At 33.2% G+C, this 23,074-nt stretch overlaps 1 protein-coding gene across 3 annotated transcripts in view; it reads right to left on the bottom strand.

Annotated features, from left to right (window-relative positions):
• Positions 1–23,074, bottom strand: part of Col11a1 (collagen type XI alpha 1 chain) — a 215,792-nt gene that overhangs the window by 182,016 nt on the left and 10,702 nt on the right. For all 3 annotated transcript variants that reach the window (XM_047566809.1, XM_047566801.1, XM_047566819.1), the window contains 3 exons: positions 10,499–10,666; positions 4,692–4,905; positions 766–928 (listed from right to left, as the gene is read on the bottom strand). In XM_047566809.1, the coding sequence (XP_047422765.1) occupies positions 766–928; positions 4,692–4,905; positions 10,499–10,666 (545 nt within the window). The remainder of the gene's footprint in view (positions 1–765; positions 929–4,691; positions 4,906–10,498; positions 10,667–23,074) is intronic.

Below are 23,074 nucleotides of genomic sequence, written 5' to 3'. Positions count from 1 at the left end.
CAAATCTTCCATAGGAAACATGCTTCCATCTATATTATATTGCACAATTTTACTCTGCTACACTCTGAAAGTTAAATGACTCAAAAATTGTGTTAAAACAATCATGGAAGTAATGAAATAATGTCTCAGAAGTGCATGCTTCTCTTTATGGGGTCAGAACTGAGATCTGTTTGTTCTGTGAAAAAATGACTGAAAACAAGAGCACAAATTACCAGATCCAATGATTAAAGAATTACAGGAAAGAATGTGATTATCATAATTAGTGAAATAATTGAAAGAAGCTTCTTCCCATGACCTTCATATTATTTTTTTAAATGTGATTTAAAAGCTTAAAGTTCATCTTTTTGCAATATGATCTTTACTTTTCCTTGGAAATATTCACAAAGAACAAAGCAAGACAGAACACAGACTTGTACATTTCTCTAAATTAATCTTGCAGAGGAAGAAGAGAAGAAAATGTTCTTTTCTCCAAAGAAAATCATACAAAGTACTAAGAGTAGAGCCATTCGTCCCTCCCAAGGGAAGACTGTGCCTGTGTTCAAATCAACCAATCTCTGTCAAGTTCTGCAGTCACTGCAGTAACCATTGTCTGGTCTTTCTCTTAATGAACAATAGAACGCATCACTGCTACACCCACGGGGTTAGAATGTAGGTCACCTTTTAGAGTTTTCAACTTTGCTTTATAACAGATATAGATTGTTACTGTTATTTAACCTCATTCATCAGCTTCAATAATATTCAGCTTAAATGTTTGATTATTTTTACCTCGAAAACTTCTTCATCCAAAATCCTTGTTCCAAAAACCGTGATTCCATTGGTATCAACAATTGATCTTTCACTTCTATCAAGTGGTTTTGTGGTTTTCTTCTTACAGTCAACAATCATGGTCACAGTTTTCTTTTCCACACTGATTGCCACCCGATGCCACCTAAAAAGAGCCAGGTAATACTTTCATAAGCTTCAATAATATTAGCCACCAAGCCATTATTCACATACAGTGTATTTTAAATTACAAAAGTGAGCTGAAGTGGTTCAAAATGTAGGCTTAGGAATCAATTGTTTAGCTGGTGACAAATTGCTGCTTACCCAGCATAGTGCTAGGTACTCAAAAAGATAACAGTAGCAGAAGATGCACAGAAGGATTATCTGTCCATGCTGATAAAGAAATGCCCATTCTCTGCATCACTTTATGTCACAACAACAAAAGTTTAATCTCACTGCATCCTGATAAGGGTATTGGATAGAGATAAGGATGGGACAGGGAGTAAGCAGTAGTTTCTATGTATGTAAATGCTTTCTTCAAAAGTGGAATTCTACCTACAAAAAAAAAAAAAAAAAAAAAAAAAAAAAAATCCTGCTCAAGTGATCCCCTGAGATGGACTGCAAAAGAGTATGTCTACTAATTAAATGACTGCTCCATCTGGAGCAACTCAACGTTCTAACTGTAAAACACAATGCACTACTCCGTTTTTATTGCCATTTATTTCAAGTGCTTTAGATTTCTTTTTCCACTTTAATTTCAAGACAGTTATAGATCACTACTGTGGGTAGGATCCAAGCCTGAGACACAATATCTCTCCTTTTTCCCACTGCTGGCAGGAAGTGGGAACACCAAAAGAAAGCACAGTCAGTGCATGCCTGCAGGGAGAGTCTCAATTCACTCTGGAGCTACTGCTCCAGCTAATTCAGGATGGTGATGACAGGCTTAGAGAGGGAGACATGGCCAGCCCTTTGGAAACTTATGTACCTTAGCAATACTGTGAAAAGGAGAGTTTATTAACAATATCTGGTGCTAACATAAACCACTAAGTGAAGCTCACTTGGATTCTACAAGCCACTCTATATTTTATTTTTTTTCCAAATGAAAAGTGCTAGATTAATATTCCAGAAGTGCCTAGGACTAGATCCATAAAATAAAGTACCCAAAAAGTTGCAGAAGCCTTCCTAAAATGTCTGTTTCATGATATTTGGCATGGCTACTGATGAGGACCAAGTATATTTCCATATACACTTAATCTTTGCTCTTTCCACTAGCGCATTCAACTAGCATCGGCGTCTGCTTGGTTTGAATTGAGCAAAGATTTATATAAGGAGTCACTTAATACAGTAAGAGTAAAATTTACATATACTTCATGCCAAATTGCTTGTGTCTTAACTTAAACCATTCCTAGTATCTTAGGTATGTGCTTTTCATTAGCAAAAAATAAAAATGATTTCAACTGTGAAAAGCTGATTAGAACTGTAAATGGCATTTTTGTTGAATTAATTTAAGCTGTGATAATAATAAAACATCAAAATTACAGTATGATATATAATATTCAAAATACTAAGTTAGAAAAAAATAAATTAACACTTCATTTTGGAAACCCTTCTCAATTATTTTCTTTCTCTCATAATATACATTTCTATCTTCAAAAATACGCTCCTCGGTTCTTGTATTCAAAGTATAAACAAAAATTCAGTGTCTCTCAACTTAGTCCAAGCTGTCAACTCCTTCATGTAGACTCTTAACTGGTTGCTGCTTCCACTCTTTTGCACACAGTGACCTTTTGGCATATGAGACAGATCAAGTCTCCATCTTACTAAAAACTATTAGGTACTCCCATAACAGGGTGGCCAGGCCCTCTCTGATCTCATGTTTGACTTTCAATCTCTAACTCACTGCCTGACTGCCTCCTTCCTGCTGCTCCCCAGCGTTCGCTCTGCCAAGAATGCTCTTCCTCCACATCTGCACATGGCTATTCCCTCCTCCCTGCACTTTGTTCAATGCAACATCATCAAAAATGACTGCCCATTCTAAAATAGTACACTACATACATCTATTTCATGGATTTATTTTCATTCATAGAGCTATCAGCACTTTGTGTATTTTTGGCTTATCTGTTGTTGGTTTTTCCTTGCAGGATTTAAGCTCCATGATGGCAGAGACCTCACATGGGCTTTTCACTGCTGCAACACCTGTGCCCTGTAGACATCCAGCCAAGTGGTGGTGGATAAATACTTATGGAAAGAATGGCCTATCATGATGAATGTATTTTAACAAATAAAACTGGGTTAAAATACCAATATTTTTTGCATTGAAATTGTAATTCTAGTTGGGTTCAACAAATATGTCACATTTTAACAGTCTCAAATGAATATACGATGCTGCCAGTAAGCATTTAATAAATTATGATTGAATATATGAATGAAAAATACCATGCATTTATTTCATTCAATATATTGTCAGTAATAGTTTACCACTGTGAGATATATAACTATTGTTCTGTTTAATAAATAATAAAAATATTCATTGAGCATTTCCCATGTTTTACTTTAATAGCTTACTCAGACTAAGCAGTGCCTATTGTTTTCAAATAGAATGCTGGCCATGATAAATTAATTTTTTCAGTTAAGAAGGTATCCAAATGAGGATAAACAATATAAAGTAAAACAATGTTTGAATGAGCATTGAATTCAAAATGTCTTCCACAAATACTAAATATGAATTAAATTTTACCTTGATGTTTGCTAAAGGTCAAAAATAAAAACACAATGTGATACAACATTTTAGTTGTCCATAGGATAGTAGTGAAAATTACCTATAAAAGTCTACTTTTTTCTGGCACTGAGACTTGGAGGTTTCACTGGGTTCTTAAAAAAGACACAATGTATATGGATTATTTTTTCCACCTGCACTGCTATTTCCTTCTGTCTATAACCCAATGTTCTACATCTGATAAAGCTATTTTAGGGGTCAAAATACAGCAATAAAATGTGTAGTAAAATTTAATACACATTTGTTTGTGTTTGTGGCTCCCTGAGCAAAAGGCAATGATCACAACAGAGATTTCAACAGGATTTCAGAAGAGTGGGTTGAGCCTGACTACCTAAATTCCAAAGCCACCTCTGTCACTTTCCAACTTTATGACCATAGGCAAATCCCATAAACTAGCTGTGATTTGGTCCCCTTATCTGTAATTTCTATTAAAATTATCTTCTTAAAGTAATTATGAATAATTAAATAAATTAGCTAAGTGTTAAGTGCTTAGAATGACATATATGACATATATCAATTATAAGGTTTCTCTGATCACTTATGTTACTGGTAAAGAAAAAAATAAGTCAAATCGGATCAGTCTCCACTTAAGATGTTCCACTGACTTCCCATCTCACTGAGAGTAAAGCTTATAGCCTCCTAGGATGTGTTATGCCATATGGCTTCCCACCGATTTTCCATGGTCACCATCCCACTCTGTTCCTGCCATACTGGTATCCTCCATGTTGGAAGAAATGGGCCACACCTTGGAATCAGAGACTTTGCATTGGTTTCCCCTCCTTCTGGAACAGTATACTGTGATTCTCAGCATGGCACATCCCCCACCTCCTGGATATGTTCATTCTTAGTGAGATTTTCCCTGACGTCACTTCTTAAAATTGCTCTGCTTACTGTCTTTCCCCGTCCTCTGCACTATTTTTCTGTCTCACTTGCACCTGTATATTCTTTATTAATATATTTCTAAATATTTTTCACTATTTGCCTGCCTAGACAGCAAAGTAAACTATTCAAGTTTAGGCCTTTTATTATTTTGTTTCTTTTTCTTTACTAGTCCCTAGAAAAAACTGTATCACACTTCATAAATATTTGTTGAATGATTAAGTGAAAGTATTGTTTTCAGCATAGGAAACACATTTGGTCACTGGCTACTTACTTCCCATCAGCAATGTTAACAGTCCTGAAGAGGGGATAATCTTCTGGGGCAGGTTTTCCAGTGTGGTCTTCAAACAGAAAAACAGGGGATCTCCCAACCTCAACACCAATTTGTTGAATACCATGCTCATTGTATATAGATAAGAGGAAAGACTGAATTCCTTTTTTGGGTTTTACTGTAAATAATATTGAAAAATCTTCTGGAAAAGTTCCACCTAAAAAGAGAAGGCCAATGAGTTAGAAATTCTAGATTTCCAAATTGTCCTTAGATCACAGAATTATTTTTGAATTTTCTACATGGCCGTAATGAGTCATCTTAATCCAAAAAGTAAACAGCTCCACCTCAAATGGAGCAGGTGTGGGGAAACTTTATGACTCTTTTAAACTTTTGGTGTAAATTGATTCAATATATTTGAACTTTAAAGTCACTCATTTAAAGCATCATGATTACAAGAAATGAATTCAAAGTAAGGAAACAAGATCATGGTGCCAATACAATATGAAACACATAACAATAACTCTTCAAACGCTTATGTAAGCACTAATTTTGGCAAAAGGTCTGTATTTTCTGGGTTTGTTTAGCCCGTAGCCATATATATCTCTTAAAGAAGGTGTGTATGTGTGCGTGTGTGTGTTTTTTTGTTTTTTTTTCCCCCTGTGGTGCTGGGGATTGAACCCAGGACCTTATACATGCAAGACAAGCACTTTACCAACTGAGCTATTTCCCCAACCCATAAAGGGGGCATTTTAATGACATTATATAAAGGTATTATTTTCATCATCCCTTCAAAAGATCGGTTTTTGATACCATACAATACTGTTTCACAAATAGAAGGCATAAGCATTTATCAATAAAAACTATCAAGTCCTTAGCTAACTTGATTCCAAAGTCATGAAGACATAGTGTTTTTTTTACCCTAACTACTATCATACCCCAAGTATCAAGCCTATTGTTCAATCTACACAGGTGTTTACTGAGCATTTGTAAAATAAATATGCAAGGTAAATGATCACATAATATTTTTATAAGACCATTATATATTAAATTGTTGGTTTTATTTTTCAAAAACATACCTATACACACACACACACACACACACACATATATATATACATATATATATATATATAATTTAATCCCCTTACTACCCTCCCATATAAGTAAAACATGCAAAATTATTGAGGAATGAGTTTAGTTGAACTAAAAAGATGTCTACTTGCAAAACAAGTGTATGTGCATGTATAATAGGTAATACCTGGGCCAATATCAAGAGTTCATGTACAATCCATTGATTTCAATTCTATTACAGGCAGTAGTATAAAATAACAAAAGCAATATGCATGTGTCTGTCATGCATTCAAATTCAAACTATTACAGGAGATCAGCAATTCCACCTCTAAGAATTTACAGAGAGAGGATGCATATGTATAAAGATATCATGTTGTCATTAAAGCACTATTTATAATGACAAATATTAAAATGGGTTGCAATGGTTGAGACTGGTTAAATAAAATACAAATTATATACATAATGGAATACTATGAAGCCACTTAAAAGAATGTAACAGACAGCTTAGCAATGCCCTCTTTTAATATAAAAAATAATAGGGCTGAACATGTAGACCAATGGTAAAGCAACCCAGTTTTCAGTCCCCAGTATCAAAAAACAAATAAATAAATAAAAGAATGTAACAAAGATGTTTTATTAAGTGGAAATTATTTAAAATGTATTTTAAAAAGAAAAACAACAAGCAATACAAATAGATTTTATGCTACAAACATGTGTATAAAATAATTAGACGGAAGGTAATGCAGTATCTCAGTAAAAAATTCTGATCTTATAACATCATTTGGTTCATATCTCAGCCCCTTGACATTCTTACTGTGTTCTTGGCAAACATTTTAAAAAATCTCTTAATTGGTTTTTCTATCCATTAATAGGGCAATCTGTCCAACCAGGATGTTGTGGTAATTAAATGAGAATACATCATCAAAATTCAAAGTGAGCTAATCTGCTCTTATTTCATACATGCATATATACATACATATATATATATATACGCATATATACATATACGTAGTTAAGTGCAACTGATACTAAACTCCAAATTGAAAAAGTGTCTGTGTAACAATTTCCAATGCTAGTGCAGAAAATCAATTAATCCATCTATCTAATTCCAATGTCAATTTATACATATAGTTTTGCACAATTTGATTTATTTTAATTTTTGTGTTGCTAGGGATTGAACCCAGGGTGCTGCATATGGTAGGCAAGCACTCTACCACTGAGCTAAACTCCCAGCTCTCAATTTGATTTAAATGTCACAGAAATGTACAATTTTACATTTATGAAAAGCAATAAAAGAAACTTATAGGAGGAAAATGGAAAAATAATAAAACAAGTCAACAAAAAATTCTTATTGCCCACTTATACTATAATTACATATCTATGTAATCCAGCCTATTATTGAAGAAGGTTCATGGCAAACAAACTTTTGCTTCAAAGAAGTACTTCAGAATGCAAAGAATAACAGAATACTATAAATGCACCTACATTTTTCAAAGATCTCATAGTGAAAAAACTGACGTTAAAATATCATGAGCTAGCAGAAAATAACGCCTTGTCCATTTTTTAAAACCCTTTATAAAAATGTCTACACAGAGACATCTAGAAAAAGAGGCATTCTGGGAAATAATACATTCATATAAGACTAAAAGGTTATGAAAAATTTTAATTAACAATCCAATTATTCAGCATAACTCTTGAAAATCTTTGGCTTCTAACTATACAAATCACTAAAATCTTTCCATTAAAATGTCTATTTCCCAATTTTAAATTAAACAAAAAAGATTTTAATTATAATCTTAAAGTTTTGACCTTTAAAAAATAAAATTTGCTAAGAAAATCATAACTTGATGTTAAATTTTTCAGTCTAACCTAGACACTCCACATAGTTTCTTTCCTATGATAATTAATATTGTTCACAACTTAGTGAAATAATCGGGGAGAATTAGATATATCAGTTCCACAACAGAAATGCATTGACTTGAAATGTAAAATTTTATCTGAAATAAATGATCAGAATTTACAGTACAGATAAAATATTGGGTTTTACATTTTAATCCATACTTTGAAACATATAAATAGATTAAGAATAAAGCATGTTAACTGACTTGTTAAAAAGTGCCATTATTTCTTACTGTCTGTGTTTATAAAAGACATATATATATATATACACACACACATATATATATACATGTAATAACAATCATGAGTTATTGTTAGTATAACAAATTCAATAGTGATTCTTAAACTAGGCTTTTAAGATCATTAAATGTTGCCTCCAGTAATAAATTTGGAATGAAAAGGCACAATAATTTGATCATTTTATAGTAACGTTTTATACTGTGGTCAATATTTTTTCCTTCTAGAATATATCTCTCTAAAATCTCTTTTATGTTATAACTTAGTGGTCAGGAAGATTTTTAAATTGGAGGGGGTGTATTTCACATAGTAAGAAGAACAAACTTTAGTCAAAGAGAGATTATAATGGTCTCAGCTCTATACCATTTGCTGATTCCAGGATTATATTCTAATATTTCACATTTCTAACTCCTGCTCCTGAACTGAGTTTTAATATTACCCTTTCCTGATGGTTATAAAGATGTAGGTCAATACATGCAAAGTTGTTTGCACAGAGTCTGTCTTATGGCTTGGGTTCTAGAGGGCTTCCATTCAGTTCCAATGTTCAGACATTTAAATTAAAGATCTCAAGTTGGGACTCTGAAAGATACATATCTTAATTTCATCAGAATATTTTAATGACTCTATCCAACTGACAACTTCTCACTCCCCCTATTGATAACTACTGAAGTTTCCAGTACTTCTGCTTATTTTAGTCTTTAGAAAAGAAATTGCTTTTATATCTTCTTATAATGCATGATAGGGCATTCCAAATACATTTTGCAAAGATCTTTTTACTATTTTATAAATAATATTTACTATTTTAATATTTTTAATGGTGATCTGTTATTACTAATTTTTACTATCACTTTGTATAATAGACAGAAAGCTCTGCCCTCCAGGATGACAAGCTTATAATCACTTGCATGATGTTATCTGTTTCTCTTCTTATCTGAAATGCTCACTATGAGAATCATATACCTCAGACCCAATGCTGTGAGAAAGGGAAAAACTTTCATATAGTTAAATTCTGTTAACTGGAGTGGAAGAAGGTCCTACAGACATATATTCTTTCTCCGTGTGTAAAACAAGAGAACATATAAAAATAATCAAATTAACTAATTACCATCATGGAATGCAGAATAAACAGGCCCTGATAATGAGCCAGTTATAATTATAAACTATAACTTCATGAGTATTTGTAAAATGTTTCCATTAGTCTACTTTTCTGTTTTTTCTCTATTAAAATTACCATCATTTTTTTCTATTAGAAATGCATTAGAAAATTCAACAGACTTTTACTATTTGAAAAATTTAAATTGGGTTTTGAAAATGTTATGACTTAACCATTTTAAGTTTTAATTTTCAAAATCAGAAATATTGGGCATTTTTATATATACATTGTTACTTCTGTTTACCACAAATAATAGCAAAGCACAAAACATGCTGGAAGATTCAATGAACAATCTAAATATATGTTTATGAAATACTTTAAAATGTCTTTGCATGAAAAGTGCATTTTGTTTTATAATTGTTTGATTCATATCATTCTGTTAGTATATGTTTTATCTGAAAATAGGAAACTAAAATCTCTTGAGATAGAGAAGATTTAGGACAATATGAAGAAATTAATTGGCCAATTGCTGCTGAAAAGGTTCTAAGGCATCAAAAAGGAATGTTTGATAGTATATGAAATATTGACCTTGGAGAAGAACAAACATGGATCCCTGTATAACTTGGTCAGGTCAGAGAGCATCTGTGAAACTCTTTCCTCCTCTGTTATACAGGGATGAGGACACCCAATTTAAACTAATAAGGGTAAATAATTGTCATTTATCTACTGCAAGTAGGTGTAAAGAGCTATCGGCTTAGAAATACGATCTTAGAAATTTTCATCCACCATCTAATTCCCTTTTCGCACATGATCATAATTTCTAGATAATTAGTGTTATGAGATCAATTATCACTTTCGTAGAAGAAAAGAAATTATTTACCAACTATTTTTTCAGCACCATAATGAAACCCTGCCAGGTGAAAGTCTTAACAAAATCTCTAGTCTCAGAACACCCAGTAACTGTGAGGTGTGACTAGCTTTTATTATACTTCAGATAAGAATAGCATGCAAAATTAATGCAAAATTAACATCTACCAGAGAAGTGTTTCTTTCAACAGAAACATTTATATTAGTTTTAGGAAAACATATGTTAATTATGTCTAAATTCACATGCCTATTAAATGAACTAGACTTTAAGAGTAAGGTCTCCTTCCAATTCCCACCTCCCCAATGAACAAGTTCTACATGATCACCTACAAAAATGGAATAGTCATAAAATGTTGCCTTCACATTCCATCGTGTTGAAATTATGAATTATTAAATGCTCAAATAAGCATATTTTCTTTGTATTGAATTAAAAGATTGGCAATAATTATTTTCATTTCATCACTTTGGTGACCACAATGTATTTGGTATCTATATACTCAAATTATATTTCCACCTATAATTGAATTATAGATACTATACAGAATGGTAAAAAGAAATAATCATTAGCAAAGAAGTAGTTGAAGGAGCATTAGTAGTAACAACAGTAGCAGTAATAGTAGTAGTCATAATAAACTGAACATACCTGGAAATAACTGTTTTGTCGGAGCACTGAGTTGTGCTAGTTTTGAAACTCTGTAAGCAGTATCTGAACCTTTAGAGTTCTTTCTGTTTGTGCAAAATCCTGTTGTCTTTGATATTCCCTCTGGAGAATTGTGAAAATCTAGTGCTTTAAGTACATCAACTGGAGCAGCTGAAAAATAAGTTTAAAAAATAATTGAACAATCTAATATAAAATTGAATACTTTTTAATACAGAAAATATGTCATTCCATTCTTCAAATCTATTGTTTACCATACCTCCTCAAACATTTGGATGAGTGTCTGTGAAGTGGTGGTGAAGTTCGTAATAGAAACCATAACAACATTCTCAAGTGCAAAATCTAGAATAAAATAATGAATATACAAAATAGAAGGTGTTGATATGTGTGTATGTGTGTAGTTGAAATTTAATTTGGTCTATATAGTAAATGTATATGTGTGTATGTATCTGTATCTGTAAGTATTTATTAGGTATCTATATGTAGGTTGTTATATTTTACCCTCTAAATTTGCCAGCTATTTCATGACATTGCTTTATGCTTCACAGTGTAGACTGAAACTCCTTGGGGTTGACTGCCTTTTTCCCCCATTTTCAAGTAGCCCTAGAGTATCTAACACAACTTTTGATGGAATCCCATTAATTCTATCATCAGCTATTGTGGAGTAGTCAACATAAAATGTTTGGAATCTTAAACGTTCCTTTTCCAATGTGTCTTGTTTGGATAACCAGCTTAGATGATTTAAAATTCACATACCATACAGTACAATTCAATGGTTTGTGGTATGTAATACTATTGCTTTTAAATTGCAGTAAAATATATATAAGATAAACATTTTCCATTGAGTATTCTTCAATTCAATAGTAATAATTACACTCACAGTGTTGTGCAATCATCACTATTATCTATTTCTGAAACTTTTTTTTATCACTCCAATTTTGTAACCACCATGAAATAATTCCCCATTCCCAAATTTTTCCTCCTAACCCCTAGTAACCTGTAATCTACTTTTTATCCCTGCGAAGTTGCCTATTCTAGAAACTTCATGTAAGTGAAATTAAACACTATTTTTCTAAACATAGAAGTAAAAAGTAATTCATCAGCAATTCCACTACTAGGTACACTCCACAAAGACTCAAATTCAGAACTTGATGAGATAGTTTTATGCCTCTTTCAGCATTTTTCATAATACCAAGAGGTAGAAACAAACTGAGTTCCTTCAAGATATAAACACAATAACAAAATGTGATCTATATGATAGGACATTATTTAGTGATTAAAAGCAATTAAGTTCTGACACATCAAATTATTGCACCACCACTTTGGAAATGGACTGTGAAATAATGAGCTGATTACAACTTGGATGAACCTTCTAATCATTATGTTACATGAAATACACCAGACAAAAAAGGGCAAACTGTATATTTTTGACCTTTGAAAAGGTCCACAGCCATACATCTATTTAATACACTAAGTCAAAACATGCATCAATTGGTTTAAGTAACTGTATAAAAATGGACTTTGGAAACTATCTTACTCAATGTACTTATGATCTACAGGCTTTCTATATGTATGCAAAAAAGAATATTGAAAGTAGTCCATGTGCTGACCAATGCATCACTTAGCATACCTTAGATACAGTTCTTATGTCACATATTATGATGGTTTGTTATCTGAATGTCCACCCAAAGCTCATGTGTTGAAAGTATGATTCCCAATGTATCAAGGTTCAGAGGTGGGACTTTTAGGCAATGATTAGGGCCTAATTCATTGGCTGGATTAATCCATTGATAGTTGAATGAACAGTAGGCTATTTGGATATGGCTAGAGGAATTAAGTCACTGGAGGCATAGCTTTGGGAACTATATCACCCTTCCCTCTCTCTCTCTCTCTCTCTCTCTCTCTCTCTCTCTCTCTCTCTCTTTCTGCTTCCCAGATCCCATGACCTGAGCAGCTTTCTTCTATCACACCCTTCTGTCATGATTTTCTGCCTCATCTCAGACCCAGAGCAATGGAGTTGGCCAACCAGGAACTAACACCTCTGAAACTGTGCACCCAAAATAAACCTTTACTCTGCGAAGTTTGTTCTTTCAGGTATTTTGGCCACAGTGATGAAAAAATGGCTAACATATATCTTTAAATTTTAATTGGAGAGGCACTATTTATGCTCCCGTAACTGTGTAAGAGACATTGTTTACATTTACATATGTATAAACGGCACTATTTGACTCACTTGTGTCTGAAAGGAAGAAAGTTTTAGTAGAATAGAGTTGTTTTAATAGAATAGAATTATCATCAATTTTCAGAACATAATTTGCTTCATAAATATATTATTTCTGAAATGATCTCATGAAAATAGGACTGATTTTAGATTCAGGAAATACTATCACCATAATTTACCATACCCCATGAAGTAGAGGCTGAATAAGATTTTATTCTTTGAAAATTACAATTTCAACCAATATTTTTACAATAATTATCAATCTGGCATAGAATGCACGAATGAATGATTGAATCTGGGCTTGTGAACATTGTGCATCTATCTTATCTTTTCCTTAGTTCATTACTTTTCAGAAATACTAACTGCTATATCTTTAAACATACATGAATTACATTTTATATAACTTGCCTCATAAAGTATGATAAATATAATTTCCTTTAATAATAAAGTCCTTCTACCTATTTCATCAAGATTCTGAATGAAAATTCATACACTATGCAGTAGGACACACATTTTTCCAAATTTAAAAAGAAAGTGTTCTTTACAGAAATCAGACAATTCTTAGGGATCTTTAACTCTACTAAATATGGTAGTCTTTAGTTCAATTTTGGAATTTTTAAAAATTATAATGGTATTATAATTTATAATTTATAATGGAAACTTTTTTTCATTAGTCCTGCTTTCAATGGCCATTTTTTTAGGCCAGTGGGATACCTGACCATTCTTACTTTCTAATTTTGTCTTACCATTAAACTAAGAAAATAGTCATTATAGTAACTGCCAGACCCAGATAGCCTAATACGCATACACCAGTTACTACACTAGGTCCGTTACAGGCATTGACCCTCACAAACCTATGTTTGCATCCCCACAATACAGTTGAAAGTATTGAGAATAAAAGAGGAAATTCAAGATACTTCTGAGGTCTATGTAAATATCAAAATATGCTTTTTCCTTTTCAATACCCTTATTGCTATAACCCACAAAGAAAAACTCTACCAAAAAAGACCTACAACATACATATAATAGTCTAAAATTATCTTGAGCCAGTTAACTGACTCCTGATGTTGATATTTATTTTAAATTAAACTCAATTCATGTTCCAGGATATAAATTACTATAAAGGAGAATGTTAATTAAAGCCACAATCTTATCTGCTTATTTTATTTTATCTTTGTGAAAAGCCATTTTCAAAAGCAATGCTGAATAAGACTCCAGGACAGAACATGAACACAGCCATGAAGTCTGTAATTTAGTGAAAAAAAGAATGAAGCCCCATGGTCATGGTCAAAACTAGGCATAGGTAAATAGAACACCAATGTCCACAATTTTCCTTTTCTCTATTATACCTCTAAACACAGTGACCTTTTAGAAGAGCACAAATTTTGTCACAGTTGTTCCTTTCTACTCTGAAATTAATGTGGTAAAAACACAATTCCTATACAGAATTCAAAATGAAGGTTCTCCTTTTAAAATCTGGCAAATTTCTTTACAGAGTCCATGATACAAAACCATAAATCCCTCCTCAAAAAAATGGTAATAAAACAGGGGCTGGTGTTGTGGCTCAGTGGTAGAGAGCTTGCCTAGCATGTGTGAGGCACCGGGTTCAATTCTCAGCATGACATATAAATAAGTAAATAAAATAAAGTTTGGTCAACAACTAATAAAATATTTTTCAAAAAAATGGTAAAAAACAGGAACATATTAGAAATATTTCAATTAAATTTTTTCTAAAAAGGTATATCAAGTCACAATAATATAAAATAATTCAGTTAATAAATTAAAGTCACTTTGAAATTCTGCCTGTTATTTGATAATCCTTAAAATCCTAGTATTTAGTAAACTCTCATAATATGGATTCTATTGGTTTATACACACAAATGAAAACTTCTTTACGTTTTGTTAGTGGAAAGGTTTGAAAGATTAAAAGAAGTAATTTCTTATACAGTGTATATAAAAAAGTGAAATTTCCAGTATTTAAAGCAATTTTTGGGGGCATGCTGGGGATTGAACCCTGGGCCTTGTGCATGCGAGGCAAGCAGTCTATCAACTGAGCTATGTCCCCAGCCCTAAAGCAATTTTAAATACCCTTAATATATTAATTATTTGTTTTCAACTAGTATTAAAAACCATGATTAACCATTTCCAATCCAATTCAGTACATTATTTTGTTCAATAACATTTTCCTGCCTTTTACTGTATATTGTAGGTTAATTTAAATAGGAAAACAGTATATCAGAGCCCATTACACTACTACAAAGGTCATTTGCTATGGTTTGGATCTTGAATGTCCCCTACAGACATTCTTGGGTGGTGCTGGAAATTTTAGGAGGTGGGATCTAGAGGAAGTAAGTTAGGTAATTGGGGGCATAAGGTTGAAGGGGATACTGGTACCCCTCATCTTCTTCTCCTCTCTTTGATTCCAGCCGCCAGGATGTGAACAAATTTTCTCTATCACATACAGTAGTCATGTGCTGCCTCACCTCAGGCCCCAAAATGATAGGGGCAAGTGACCATGGACTGAACACTTGAACCAAAATAAAGCTTCCTCCTTTTAGTTGTTTTTCTCAGTTTTTTTGTTAGCAGCAGAAAGCAGACTAAAGTACCTTTTAACTGGTTTCCATCCGTTTTCCAATCAATCTGCATGCCATAGCTCAACTGAACTTCCATAAAAATCCGTATTTCAAGTCACTCTGCTGCTTAAATTCCTTCAAAAAACCCTCCTGACTTCTAGATGATGTCCACATCCCACATCTCTTGCATACAAAGTCTTGATCTAGACATAGCCACTTATCCTCCCAGTTCCATATTCCACTGCGTGCCGTTTATGATCTCTCCTAATTCCATCCTCTCTCAGTGTTCTTACCACACTGAATTCAGACTTTCTGGAAATCTACTGTGATGCAAATACACACATAACACACACACACACACACACACACACACACACACACAATTGAACTACATAAAATGTTGGGTGAAAGAGAAACACATGTGTAAATATTTAGAAGCAATTTTCTCTGTGGCCCACAGGAGTGTCTAGTTATAAAACAAAAATTTATGAGGCCCTAATATATCCTTTCTATTGCATTCCATTGACTCTTGAATGTCCTCACTCAGTCATCAATCATTTTGATTGTGGGTCTCTGGTCCTCTCTTTCCCCTGTGGTAACCGCATTCCCAGAGATTATTGATCTAAGACCTCAAAACACTTTTGGGCTGTTTGTCACTAGTTTCTCTTCTAACCTTCTTCACACACTTCCATGACAGTAATGAAAGCAGCACAACACAGTGTTAACAAGTCAGGCTGCTTCTGAATTCCATTTCTGCCACTTAGTGTCTATGTGATTTGGACATATTACCTAACTGCTCTGTGCCTCAGTTTCTACATCTGTAAAAAGAAAATAACAAATATATATTGCCTCAAAGAACTTTTATCAGAACAATTTTATTTGTTACAATGTCTTAGAATGGTACAGGGTTAGGGAAACTATAACTTTGGATTAAGACATCCATGTTGCCTATCTTTATATGGTGCATAAAACAAGAAGGGTTTTACATTTGTAAATAGTCAAAAAAATCAAACAATGTGTAATACTTTTTGAGATATTAAAACTATATGAATTTCAATTTCAGCATTCATATATAAAGTTTTTCTTGGAACATAGTCACACTATTCATTTATTGCTTGTAACTGCTTTCACAGTACATCAGAGCCACACAGTTGCAACAGAGACTGTATGGCCCACAATGGCTAACATATTTATTATTCAACCTTCTTATGCTGAGTCCTAAAGGCTGACTAGGATTAATCAGTGAAGAGGAGAAAGAAAGAGCAATACGGCAGCATGGATACAGCAAGGTTCCGAGTTCAAGAAAAAGAAAAAACTCATGCCTGCCCCAAATCAACACTAAACAGGTTCAGCTGTCTAAATTCTCCCTAAATGCACCATGACTACTGAAACCTCTAGACAAACATTACACCTCTGTCATGAATTCACTGCCACAAACTCCAAGCAAGCCATCTCTAGGTCAATAGGAAAGACATACCAGGGTCTCAAAAATATCTGTTTCACACCTTTCCACTCATTCATCCCCAGACTAATTGTCCCAATTGGAATACTTTCAGTTTCTAAAATGTATTTTAATATCTTTATCTTTCCTAATTGACAATGAATAGTTGATTGACTTTTTTTTAATTAGAATAACCTGGAGCTGGGCATGATAGTGCATTCCTGTAATCCCAGCAACTCTGAAGACTGAGACAGGAGGATCTAAGTTCAAAGCCAGCCTTGGCAATTTATTGAGGCCCTAAGCAATTTCTCAAGACTGTGTTTCAAATAAAAATAAAAAGGACCGGGAATGTAGCTCAGTCACAAAGTGCCCCTGAGTTGAATACCCAGTACCAAAAAAAGAGAGAAAAGAAAGCACCTGGAGTGCTTTTAAAACATATGAATGCCTGTGTCCCACCCCAGAATTAACAAACCGGAATGACTTGTAAAGCCCAGACATCATCCATGTTTTAGTTTTCCCAAATGAATATAATGTGTATTCAGAGATAAAAACTGGTAGATTCAGAACTAGTCAATGTTTTGGTCTAAGTATGAGGCTGAATGTTTTCCCTGATAAGTGGATGATGATACATAATGGGGGTGGGCTGGGGGGTAAGAGAAGAAAGGAGGAACTTTAGATTACGTAGAGGGAAATGAGAGGGTGAAAGATGGTGGAGTGAGACAGACATCATTACCCTATGTACATGTATGATTACAGGAATGGTGTGAATCTACATTGTATACAACCATAGAAACGAAAAGTTGTACCCCATTTGTGTACAGAGAATCAAAATGAGTCTGTAAAAATAAAAAATTAAAAATTAAAAGTATGACATTTTCTAGGAAAGCATTACTTTCCCAGGAAGATTATGTGACTCTCTCATAGTACCCTATATTCACCTTGAATAACACCACACTGTTTATTTCATTGGTCTAATTATATCATCATGATTGTACAATATGGACTCAGACACAATCTAAACTATAATATGATTTCTTGTTGTTTACACACACTACCTAATTGATTCACTGTCTCTCATAATTTATTAACATTTGCCTCAAACCCTGTGTTAAGGAACAGTGATATCCATATTCACTGTTGTACTGCCAAGGCACAGCAGCTGAAACACAGAAAATAATCAATAGATATATTTCACGAATAAATGAACAGGTAACTACATCCAGCCTCTGAGTTGGAATATCTTTCCCATCAATCTGAGAAGGGAAATGAAGAAGGTTAGAAGTGACATTTAGCAACAACAATTTGAAGAGATCATTTCGACTGTTTGATTCAGGTATGGTAAGAAAAGCAGTTTAAAATGACCTTTCTAATATGGATGCTTTCTCAAATTCTAGAGATTCACTTGCCCTCACATCAAAGGCAATATATGAAAGGTATCACCAAGGAAAGGATTGAAAAAAATTTTAAAGAATTCTAAACTATTTCCTGCCCAGTGGCAAAATACTTTGCTGCCCCAGGCAAGTAAAGAGTACTACTCTGTGTATATGGTAGAGGATGTAGGACTGAAAAGGAGAGAAAAGTAATTTTTCACTATAACTGATCTATAGCAATGCCCTGCTCTATTTCAAATCATGAGATCCCTTGATAAAGAATTTACAACTTAGGATCTGACAAGTGTATAAGCAATCGATAAGTCAGTTTCTGCAGTTTGAACAGCCCAACTTCTAACCAATCTCAGGATTTATTTTCTGTATGACTTTGGGTAAGTGACTAACCCCACCAAGAATTAGTTTTCTCGACTCGACCTCACTTTTAGAATTAAATTGATAAGGAATTTTAATCTCTGAGAAAATGATATCTAAGACTATTAATCACTGTGTCTAATGCATAGTAAATAATGCCTGTAATGCCAACTACTCAGGAGGCTGAGGGTTGCAAGTTCAAGGGCAGTCTGGCAAATTACTGAGATCCTAAAATAAAATATAAATGGACTGGGGATGTAGTACAGTGATAAGAGTGTCCAAAGTTCAACATTCAATCCCCCATACTACAAAGAAAAACAAAATTATTCCCTGGAAATTTTAATATTTTAATCTTTCTGAACATATATAATAGTTCCAGTGAGTACCTTCCACTCCACACAGCTATAATTAACTTGATTCCTGTTGCCTGTTTTCTCTTGGGAAAATCCCTTTGCAGTAGAGTAGAATACTGAGCAATTTACTATCTGTAAATGTGCATTATAAGCTATGCATGGAAATTATGTATTGCTTAGCAATTTGTCATGTACATATTGAAACTATTTTGCTGATGTCATTAGCATTTTCCTTTTCATTTTATCTTTGCATTGATAGAAATTGATATGACATAAACACAGTAACCCTGAGGAGAGTTATTTATTAAAAGGCTTAAAATTTGATATTATATAGTATTTCCTCTGGTACTATTCTTTCACTTGTTTTAAATGTACATACGTCACTTATGAACGTTGGGTTAGAAATCAACATGAAAGTATTTTTAAAAATTGAGCTAAATTCTCCCATATTTATAAAAGAACATACGTTTACCTTCATATGACCATGTGATGCAAATAATGTCAATAGAAACTGTAGGTGTTTCCTATGTCCCAATATAACCCTTTTTAGCTAAAATGGTCAGAATTATTATTAATATTGTGTTATCAAAGCATCACAAAAGGAAGAAATGACTTGATTAAATACATTAGAAAACTGTAATATTGTATAAGAAACCCTCATAGTTGTACAGTTTACATTAATTACTCTTGGATATGGGACATGTTCCATACTACAATATAGAATTCAGTTTTCCCCCATAGGGTTTTATAATCAACTAAAATTATTGTCATTAATAAGATTATGTTTTCTTAATATATTTCACTGTACATACACAGAGATAATAAAAATATTATAAATGTAACTATCTCACTGTTCTAGATTTTGACAGACATCTTGGAAGAAATGAGTGTCTAATAATCAAATCAAGAATGTCAGGGACAATGGTGACATAAATCAGTAACATGGAGTGTTAGGAATTTTATAATTAATTTCATAAAATCAAGCACCTGGTAAGCCTATTTGTACTGCCTTTCAGAAAAGAAAAACTTGATGATCAAAAGTAAACATATTTTACTAGAACTCTGAAAATACCAGTTTAAAAAAGTCATTTGCACAGTGAAATCCACAGTTCAAAGGTTAAAAAAAAAAAAAAAGAATCAGTGAAATATTCTGAAGTAGAACTAATGAAAAAAGTAACTCCCACGAAAATCATTTGAATCCCCATCCTATTATGGACTATTTATTATTCTAATTTTGACCTATCCAGAGTTGAGCGCAATGCTAGATTTATCCTTAATAAGGAATAATAAAAGAATTTTCCTTGAATATTAGCATAAGGTTACACATCCTTGACAATATTTAATATTGTAATAGCTGTAATAATCTGTAATAGCTTTCTAGTTCTTTGGCTGAAAAAAAAATCTCCTGTCTACTATCAGGGTACCAACATCATCACTTTCTTAAATCAGTCAAACAAAGTAAGTTCACACTACAATTTATGGCCATCATCTTTTAGAACAACTGGATCAATGTCCATGACATCTATCAAATAAGAAAAGTGCTACTGTATGTGGGATTTGGCTGTCACAGTATTTGTAAATTATACATAGTAACTATGCTGTGGGAATTATAGGACATGTGCGACTTAGATTCTTCCAGCATCTAAAAATTCAAATAATTAAGGCAACATTTGTATTCCAAAATAATATTCAACACCTAATCAAAAATGTTATATAGAACATTAAAACAAAGCCTCTATAATTTAAATACATCATTATTTTTTATATAAGAAAAATATCTAAATAGTACTTGGGAGAAAAATAAGTCAAGAAAAGAACACAAAGGAAGATTGTAAAGGTGTAGACTGTGATATCAAAATTAAGGTCAGACAAACACTCACTAAAAAAGATGCTATTTACATAAAGTCTCGACAGACACAGGGGGCTCATATACCTTTATGTTCTTGCCAAGAAAAAAAAAAAAAGAATTCTAAGAAAAAAATAACAAGTGCAAGGAACTCACACAAAAATTGGCTAAGAATGTTGAAATAAATGTAAGGAGACATTCGTCCAAAAGATATAAGAAGGATATAAGAGGTGAGGTCAGAGAAGTGAGAATGAGGGTCTATTGAAGGCAGACTGTATAAGTCCAAGGAGTTTGATTTTATTCCAAGTGAGATGGAAAAGTATTGGAAGGTTAAGGGGGGAAAGGTGATGTGAACCAACTGTTTCTATGATTTATTTTCTCAGAGCAGGTTTAACTTCATAGAAAAATTGAAATGAAGCAACAGAGACTTCCCATTCAATTGATTATCAGACCTCTGTGACTGCTGTGTTGAGACAGACTGAAAGGGCACTGAAACAGAATCCTATAGCAGTTAGGAAGTACTTGCAATCGTCCACATGTGAAATGTTGACTTTCTTGGACTGAGCAATGAAGTACTGGGTCAGACTCTGAAAATATACTGATGATTGAATAGACAGGAGTTGCTGACAGGTTAAATATAGGCTATCAGAGAAAAAGAGTCACAGCTGACCTAGTTTTTTTTGCCTGACAATCATGATTGATTGTGTTGCCCTAAACAGATGGAGAAAACTGAAAGAAACAGGTTTTAGGTGAGGAGTTTGAGATGACTTAAATACTACTAGACATGGTTGAATAGGGAGTCAAGTAGGTAAATCTATATAGTTCAGGGGAAAGATCTGGGTTAGAAGTAAAACTTTATTATTAATGATACAAAGGTTATTCAAATCTATCATTGTTATGTGATTACCTAAAAACTATTTGATGTCTTTCCTCGAAGGAAATCTTTATGATCTAAATATGCTTACAGTAAATATTTTGCTTCTCAATCAAAATAGAGAACATAGTCCAAAATTAATCCTCAGAAACTAAAAAGTCACAAATGTCATCCTATGAAGCTGTAATTTGGTTAATTACTAGAACTATCATATAAGGTTTAGAAAGTGTTAAGCTACTTCTTTTGTCTTATAAAAGATTTTATAAATGTGTAGAAACATTTGTTTCATGTATTCCCTTATAAAATAGAAATATTACTTGTTTACATATTTCCAAGTCTATGATGACCATATATGAAGTATATTTAAATGTCCTATAACTGTTGAGAACCCTGGTGATTTTATTATGGTTGACTATTCCAGAAAAAAAGAGCATAGCCCCACTACCCTGATTATTTGTCAGAGGATCCAACCAGGATTACAATAAACCAGGATTGTAGAGAGAGCAAACACGCAATGACCCTGCCAACTTAAAAAACAGCCTTCCTGTACTTTTTACTTATTCATATGATTCCATGCCATGCAGAAAAATATCTTGTGTTATGTGTCCTCTGCCCACTTCCCCAATCTTACCTCTCATATACCCTTTTCTTCTTTGCTAACCACAGTGCCTTTTTTCAAGTCCTTTATTCAGGTCCATTGTGGAGTTATTTGCCCTTCTGCCTCAGGCCCTCATGTAACTGCCTGGAACATTCTTTCCTCCTCACTTTAATTGATTACTCAATACTCAATTGTTATTTCTCAGGGAAGCCTTCTTTGGTCTGACTGAGCTTCTATTCTGTATTCTTCTAGAACCATGCACCTCTCTTTCAAAGCATCTAGCAGTATTTTAGTTGTATATTTACTTGCATGACTGTTCGATTGATTACTGTCTTCTCAAGTAGACCATAAATTCAATGTGGCAGGATTGTGACTGACTTTGCCTAGCAACTAGTCTGAGTACATAATAAACCTGTAACATGTACTTGCTGGGTATGTGATTGAATGAATGCGCTTAAAATCTAGCATAAGTAGGACTTTGATAAATATTTGTCAAATAAATAAATTCATGTTTGACTATATTAATCAGTTTTCACTGCCACTCTTGGAGCAATATACACACTCATGAGAACAGAGACTGGCATACTGTTTTTGTAGTTGCAGCACCAAAAATAGTGGTTGTTCACAGAAGGTGATAGTCATTTGAAATTCAAAGTTATTGACAAACTCTATCCCCAAATTTGGCATATCATAAAAACTTACACAAACAGAAAGATGAAAGCAAAAGTAACATCAAAATTCTGAGTACAGTGAAGAAAAGAAAGAAAAGTCAGTTAAGAGTAGATGTTTAAAAAGTTCCCCACTTCTGATTTACAAATGGTCAAGGTTATTAAAAAAAGTTATCACAAAACACTGAAATTACATTTCCATTAAACTTTCATGTTACAAGAGCAATACTCATTGACATTTAATT

This window comes from Sciurus carolinensis, chromosome 1 (assembly GCF_902686445.1).
Source record: "Sciurus carolinensis chromosome 1, mSciCar1.2, whole genome shotgun sequence".
NCBI classification, from domain to species: Eukaryota; Metazoa; Chordata; class Mammalia; order Rodentia; family Sciuridae; genus Sciurus; species Sciurus carolinensis.
Note: the sequence above shows the minus strand (reverse complement) of the source record. Positions and strands in the feature narration are given on the sequence as shown.